Source organism: Jaculus jaculus, chromosome 14 (assembly GCF_020740685.1).
Source record: "Jaculus jaculus isolate mJacJac1 chromosome 14, mJacJac1.mat.Y.cur, whole genome shotgun sequence".
In the NCBI taxonomy this organism is placed as follows: Eukaryota; Metazoa; Chordata; class Mammalia; order Rodentia; family Dipodidae; genus Jaculus; species Jaculus jaculus.
The window spans coordinates 38,005,002-38,012,807 of NC_059115.1; the positions used below are offsets into that span (position 1 = coordinate 38,005,002).

Here is a 7,806-nt window from a genome sequence, read left to right on the forward strand (position 1 = left end):
AAGATACTAGGGATGGCCATGTACACCCAGTAATCCTGGCCCTACAGTGGGCAGAGACAGGAGAATAATTGGGGCTCCTTGATCAGCCAGTCTGATTTTAAAGAAGGTGGGGGTTGTCTGGAGAGATGGCTTACCGGTTAAGGTGCTTGCCTGCAAAGCCACAGGGCCCAGGTTTGATTCCCTAGGACCCATGTAAGCCAGATGCACAAGGTGGCACGTGTGTCTGGAGTTCATTTGCAAGGGCTGAAGATCCTGGCACACCCATTCTCTATCTGCCTCTTTCTCTAATAATTTTTTTAAGACAAAAATACCAGCTCTGGATTTAGTGGGAGACTGCATGAAGAGAAGATACCTGACATTTTCCTCTGGCCTCAACACATCTGTGCATAGGGCACAGGTATCAGCACAAAGAAATGTAATACTGAATACACTGACTCATCTGATGCTGACTGAATACCAGATACTTGGGAAGCTGAATGACATTATACCAAAATTAACTAGTCGTTGCCTTCCTCCAAGAGGATGTAAGAGAGCCACACTGCACAACCACATTATTTAAAAAAAAAAAAAACTCTGGAGATCATCATTCTCTTCCACAGGAAAAGGATTATTTTATTAAGTATTTTAAAACAACTACTTAACATTTACTTCGATAAAAATATTTACAATTTCACACCTTCAGGAAGGCTCCAAAATATAGACACTGTACCTCTCCTCTCCCTAGAGAAAAAGAACTACTATTCTCTTCAAAAACAGAAATACATTCATTTTTCTCTCTTTGTAGATCAAGTAATTATACAAATAAACATCTGAAACATTTTCCTTAATATATTTATATAATATATAACAGCTTTACAAATAAAGGCAATGACTTTATACCAAAATAAAAACAAAATGGTTAAAACACGATCAAGCATAGTGCATTTCGAAAAGCTGGTGCGGGGCTGGCTGGGCAAGTCAGAACAAGGACTCTGAATCAAAAAATAAAACTTCCTTGAAGGAGACAGAATCCTTTTTAGCAGTAAGGACACTCCATATGCTGTCAGGCAAGAGCAATTAGCCTACGGGAAGGATCTTAGACGCCAAGGCTTGGCTAGGCCTCTGAGAAGCTTGAGCTTGGTTGAGAACTCCAGGATGGAATTAAAACTGCGTCTAGCTACGCGATAAAGGTAGTGATTGGTTATTCAGCTGTGTGCACTTTGGGGCGCTTGGGGCATCTGCATCTCGGAGACCCTCCGTTGGTTCCCTGGACAGCATGTCCTAACAGTTGGACCTCAAAACAGGTGCGAGAAGCCTGGGGACTTCCATGTCCTGTTCGCTGGCAGTTCAGCTAGTACACAGGGCCATTTTCAGTTCATGAGTAGGGAACTACATCATCTTATCCAAGGCAGGGGAGGGGAGCGGAGTCCCCAAACCACTGCCGTGACATGCCAGTGTCTGCTACCTCACCACGTTTGCAGAAAGCTCAGTCTGACCGCTCTGTCCTCCTGGTCTGCTGTGAGTCACTTCCACAATAAAGGGAGACGGGTGGGGTCCTAAGAGCTGGCTGGGAGCTGTGCTCTGGAAAACCATCTTTTGAAAGTACCTTTTTCTCAATGCCACAGACCTGGCTCCCAAAACTGAAGAGTGACTCACAGCAGCTTGTGAAAATCCAGCTGATTTGTATCAAAGGGGGCTCTCCTCAGGTAGGGAAAAGCCCAGGATTCTGCTACAATCCCCCCTACATCTTCTGATGTCAGGTCGTCCTCTGTGCCTTACCTGTGCCAACAGGCGCTTTGTCTTTGTACCAACACACACACACACACACACTCTCACACACGCACCCTGAGTCTTCTCTCCGCGCCTCAGGTTAGTTCGGTGCGCACAGTGGACCAGTCTCGCTGCGCTCACAGAATCACTGGCTGTGTGTGTTTTTGGAAGTAGGGAGGAAGGGAAGCGAAGCAGCAGTATCCCCTAGAGTTTAGTCTTTGGTTTCTAAGTTTAAAGGAGGGATCTGCTTCAGAGCCTGCAGTAAAGCAGAAGAGTCGAGGGATGCATGTGCCAAGGGAGAAGGGAGTCTCTGGGGCAGGAGCAAGGGAGTCGGGATCTTGTCTGGGTTCATGAAGCTGGAGAGGGCTGCGGCCGAGGCATTGAGGCCCGGGTATAGCACTGGCACGGAGGTGGGGTACCAGCATTTCTCCAGCATGGGCAGGTAGGCAGTCGCTGAAGGTGGGATCAAATAGAAGGGCAGGCAAAAGGGAGGCTGGTGTGGGTGTGGGCCCAGGAACGGGGAACCAAGCAGGTCACTGCCAGTGAGATGGGCCTCCTCATCTGAGAGCTGCATTCGGCTCTTTTTGGTGGGGGGCTCTTCGGATTCTTGCTTAATTGTGCTGACCCGGTCTCCCATGGTGAACCTGCGTCCTGGATCGCTTTTGAAGTACTGCTCGCTGCGCAAGTCGCCTTTCTCCGATTCCCCTCCGTAGCCACTGTCCGTGTCCGTGTCACTGCCGCTCTGCTCCCCACTCGAGGGGGCGAAAGTCCGCTGGATGACGGGCACACAGTTTTTCCCAGGCCCTTCTGAGCCTTTGGCTAGGGAGCTGGGTTTCTCCTTGAAGTCCATTGCTTCGGAAGCCGTGTCTGACAGCTTCCTGGAAGTCCCACCATGCAGGAGCTCAGAGACCACGCGGTGGAGATGTGCGACAAGCTGTGAGGACTTCAGGTCCCGAGCGTTCTCGTGCTTGGCCAGGTACTGAAGTACCTCCCGGGCACATGTCTGGAAGCCCGAGCAGAACATCTCTTGACCTGCTTCCATGTTTCTCCCTGACAACTCACCTGAAGAAAGATACCCAGAGAAAGAGGTCTCAGAAGTCTGGTGGCACACCTGGGTTTACTTTTTTGCTTATTCCCAGTGGAGGCAGGAGGATCGTCATGAGTTCTAGAGGCCAGCCTGGGCTACAGAGTAAGTTCCAGGTCAGTCTGAGTTACCGTGAAACACTGCCTCAACCCTCACCGACCCTCCATGATCAATTTGTATGTTTAACTCTAAAAGTAACAGGCTGGGAGAATTACACTGAAAAGTAAAAATAATAAAATAAGTAAATCTATAATCAATAATCTGTTTTGGATGCCAAGGCTTAAAGACAGAGGCTCTCGTGCCAAGCACATGACCTACAACTGAGCTTTACCCCCTATCCCCACATAGGACTTTAAATGAGCACAGAATATTCCATAATAGAAATGGGCCCTCATTAGTTGTGAGAGATGCACTGCGCCTATTGTTGAGTTTGCAGTTGTGATGCAGTAATTAACACTCAGTGGGGTCATAAGCCCAACATTAGCCTCACCCTAGCAAGATACACAATGCCAATCATAAAACGAAATAAAGAAAAATCACCTAAAGCAATTTCTCTTTCTCTTTCCTCCCAAACAAGGTCTCACTGTATATCCAGGCCTGAAACTTGCTATGTAGATCAGGCTGGCCTTGAATTTATGGTGATCCTCCTGCCTCTGACTCCCAAGTAGTGGTATTATATACCACTATGTATGTGTGTGTGTGTATATACATATACATATATATTTTTTTCTCTCTCCTGGCTACATTTCCAATGATATAAGAACTGCAGTTACCAGCTCACATATATGCTGAAGGATTACTGTTTCAGGCAAACCAGAGGTACAGGCTGAGACCTTGTCTCAACAACAACAAACAACAAAAATTTATCTAGAAACAAATTACAAAAATAAACAAAACAGTTTCAGTCTCACTATAAATGTTCATAGGCTCTGTTTCTAAGTCTTTCCCATTTATTGTATCCACGGCTCCCCTAGAAATTAGTTTGGATCACCTTCCTATTTTTAGAGAGGAAGGTGGCAGGTACACTGGTTGGGTCTGTGAGATTCTCATCATAGTGGCCTTGGAAATGACCACAGAGAAGAGTGGATGAGGCCCTGCACAGAAATCCCCCTGGGCTGTGCTGTGTGACCTGAAGGAGTGAGACTGGAAGGTTAGGAGGTGACTCTGGGTTCTCGGGAAGTCAGTAGAAAAGAATGATGAAACTTCAGTGGTTTCGTTAGATTGTGCAACTCACCAAAGATACCTAGTAGCTATTCAGAAAGCTACAATGAAATGCAGGAAAAAATCTCCTGCTGACATCCTGCCAGGATTGCACCCCGTACTGAACAAGAAGGAAGCAAGAAAGAGGAAAACACAGGGGCATACCTCTGACCTGTTTTCCAAGGAAAACAAGAGCAATGTAAAACACTCGCAATGCAAATTATAGGTGTCTAGTTTTTTTTGTTTGTTTGTTTGTTTGTTTTTTAAAGGCAGGGTCTTACTCTAGTCCCAACTGACCTGGAGCTCACATTCTCACATTGATGTCCCAGGCTGGTCTCGAATTCATGGTAATCCTTCTACCTCAGTTTCTCCAGCCCAGTGTTGGGATTAATAGCCTGCACCACTATGCCTGGCTGGCCTTTTTATTTTTTTGGTTTGTTTTTGAGGCAGGGTTTTGCATATCTTAGGATGGCCTCAAATTCATTATGTATCTGAGGATGGCCTTGATCTCAATCTTCTGATTCTCTTGACTTCCCGAGTGCTAGGATGATAGGTGTGCACTGCCACACCCAAATTTGATGTAGTGCCAGGGATGGAACCAGGGTCTCATGCATGCTAGGCAGGCACTCTACCCACTAAGTCACATCACCAGCCCTGCCTTGGTATTTTAAAAGGGAGTGGAAAAATCTCCCAGAACCCACTTTTAAGTGAAAATGCCACAGAAACATTTTATCACTTGGCTAATATGCATTCATGCCAGGTGGCACACAGCAGCGTTCCGAATGGAAAGTGTGACCTTTTAAGAAAGATTAAAAAAAAAAAAAAAAGAAACCAAAACGCATCTCCCCCAGTGAACTGAACGTGCACAGGCAAATGGTGGCAGGAATGCTTCAAGCTAGGATGAGCCCAGGGGCTGCATTTACACCGGGCTCTTATGAGATGCTAATGGGACCCAGGCACTCACCAGCTTGTAAGCCGCTCTGCAGGGCAATGATTTTCTGCTGTTGCTGATCAATTAGGTTCGTTAGTGCTTTCACATGCTTCAAGGTAAGTTCAAGAACCACTGCTTTTTCCAAGTGGCCCAAAGTCTGGAACAGAAAGAGCTCTAGTCAGCAGTGAATCACAGAAGCCCCACCTCTGGGACTACTTATTAAGTAATAAGAAATTACTTCTAAAAACTCTTTTAAAAAAAAGAATAACCTTTCCCAGTTGACCCAATGTAAAGTCAGCAGATGTTTTAGCATACATACACATATATAACCAAAGGATATAAAACATACGCCCTCTATCTTTGCAGGCACTCTGGAAGCTGCAAAAGCCCAGGTTGAGAGCCCTGACACATATTTCTCCACAGTCGCTGCTGACCTTACAGGAGACAACATTTCTCTGCTGTGGTTTCAGCAAGGGAGAGAAGTCTACTGTGTCTGGCAACTAAGAGGCTTTCCAAAGCTTTTCTCCTCACACCCTTTCAGAACTTCCAGTTCCTGTAGACTTTTGCCTTCGTCCCCAAATACTATTTTTTCCTTTCCCCAACCAAAGGATGCCACACTAGGAAGCTTTTTGGCTACTGTCATGAAAAGACGTGATGAAAAGAAGAAAAAAAATCACACACAGAAGTAGGTCCTTTTAGGGATGGATGGTAAAAGGGAGAGGAAGAAGTTGGGCAAGGGAGTAAACAAAATCATTGCATTGCATTGCATGGTTTGCACCTTTAATCAGGAAAACTACAGAACGCTGAAAATCACCAAAATGGAAAAATCTTAAAACTTCTGAAAAAGGAAGCCTAGCTGGTGCTGGAGCCAATGTGGGGGGACCCAAGATCTCAACTCATTTGCCTAGAGCTGCGAGAAAATCCCAGGACTGAGAAAGGGTTCCCCCCAACCCACAGCCACCCGCTCTAATCCACCCTAGTCCGCAGTTCCCCCCGGCGCCTGCAGGCGGCGCGTGACCCTCGCACGCCCTCTGGGCAGAGGCGCTGGGTTGGAGCGGGGCCAGCTTCTCACTTACAGTAAGTTTGAGATGTTCGGGTAGGAGATCCTTCAGCTGGGCGATGCACTCGTTAATCCGGTCACGTCTCTTTTTCTCGATGAGCCGGTGCGGCAATTTGTAGGTCTCCTGCAAGGCGCACAGGGAGGCGATGGGTGCCCGGGGAAGGGAAAGGGAAGCCTCCCTTCCTCCCAGCTCCGCCGCAGGAGGAAAGTCGAGCAATGAAGCAGAAAATACCATCCAGAACTACCTTCTGCCCCTTCTTTTGCAGTCACTTAGAGCTCGCATCTAGCATCCCCCGGCCAACCCCAAAGCGTGCAAACTTTTCTTGGAAACTGGGCGCGCACGAGAGAGCCAAGGGCGCGGGGTCTCTCTCCAAGGGTGCACTTACCTTACTGTCCTCACTCCGCTTTATTCCCCGCCTGGACTTATACACTTGGTACATGTGGGCAAAATCCATCCTGTAGGGAAAGAGCCCAGAAAGAGCTGTTGATTGGGTGCCGACGGGCTGCAGGTAGGTACCCTAGTGGGCAAGAACCCACCGACGCGCCCGGAACTGCTCCGAGTTGAGAGCGGCGCAGAACACAGGAATAGGGGTGGCGGCTGGAAGGGACCACAGTGCCAACTTACCCTGACAGGTCTCCGTGCTCCAGCCCTGGCGCTTTGGGCAGACAGGCAGGAGGTGGCTGCGCACTGGGGATCCTCTCCATTGCGCGGAGAGCCGGGGCCACTGCGCGCTGCTGTCTGCACTTAGCGCAGCGTCGGGGCGAGAGGACTGTCCTGGAGGGCGGCTTCCAGGGTCTCTACGTGGAAGGTTCCTGTGAGCCTGAGCGCCTTCAACTGTGCCAGGCTACTAGGAGCTGCGGCTTGGAGGTGTTGCTTTAGTTGGGAACGTGCATGGCCCGGTGTCCCCGCGGCGGCTGGCTCCCTCTCTGCGCACAGGCTGGCGGTGTGTGCTACTTGCGCTGTCTGCGCCGAGCGAGCCAAGTGAATGAGAAGTGGGGCGGGCGGGGAGGCGGGAGGGAACGCGGGGGGGGGGGGTGGCGAGGAGTAATAGAGAGGCTGCGGGCTGGGTTAAATGGGAGCGAGTGGGTGGGTTGGAGCTACGTGCTCTACCCTGTGACTCCAGGCACGTCTAGCCGCTGCCGGGGAGGGAAGGAGCGACCTGCCCGCCCTCCCCCGGCTTCATCACATGAGCCTCACGTGTTGGACAACGCTCTGGCGGCTGCAAGGGTGCCTCCATCCCCCACCCCGGGCCCCAGGTGTCTGCGGCCTCCTTTCCCCGAAAGAGGGGGTGGCAACTCAGCCCGGGTCCTGCCCAGCAGGGTGGGGGGCGCGGAAGCTGGAAGGAACGGGGAGCACCGGCTGGGGGGGGGGGCGGGGGATAAGTTGGTAACGTGGGCGAACCTGCCCCAGGGAAATGAAGTAAGTTCCCGTCTCCTGGGAGGGAACGGGGGAGGACGGATCCGCCCGCGTCTGACTCAAGCCAGGAGAGGAATATCCCTTCGATCGTTCCAGCCCAACCCTCTTCCTCCTCCCCCGCCTGGCCCGCTCCGAGGAACCGGCGCGCAACGGAGGGAGTCGCCGGCCCCCCGGCCTTCCCCAGAGGATGGGGTTTCTTTCCGTCCCGGCTTCCCTGCCCCCACCGCTCTCGGCCCCGCGTCCAGGAATTGCCCGCCTTGGGGGAGGGACCGAGGGGCGGAGCGGATGTCACCCCATGGGAAGCGGGCAGCTTGCCAAGCGCTGGGGCAGCCGAGGCCGCCGCGGAGCACGCTGCGCGCACCTGA

At 50.6% G+C, this 7,806-nt stretch overlaps 1 protein-coding gene across 1 annotated transcript; it reads right to left on the reverse strand.

Annotated features, from left to right (window-relative positions):
• Positions 1 to 586: 586 nt before the first annotated feature.
• Bhlhe40 (basic helix-loop-helix family member e40) lies at positions 587 to 7,037 on the reverse strand. The gene is made up of 5 exons (XM_004651488.2): positions 6,650 to 7,037; positions 6,411 to 6,480; positions 6,041 to 6,148; positions 4,998 to 5,121; positions 587 to 2,811 (listed from the first exon to the last, which is right to left on the reverse strand). Exons 1-5 carry the CDS (start codon positions 6,727 to 6,729, stop codon positions 1,961 to 1,963), a joined length of 1,233 nt encoding a protein of 410 aa, XP_004651545.1. The 5' UTR covers positions 6,730 to 7,037; the 3' UTR covers positions 587 to 1,960.
• Positions 7,038 to 7,806: the final 769 nt, after the last annotated feature.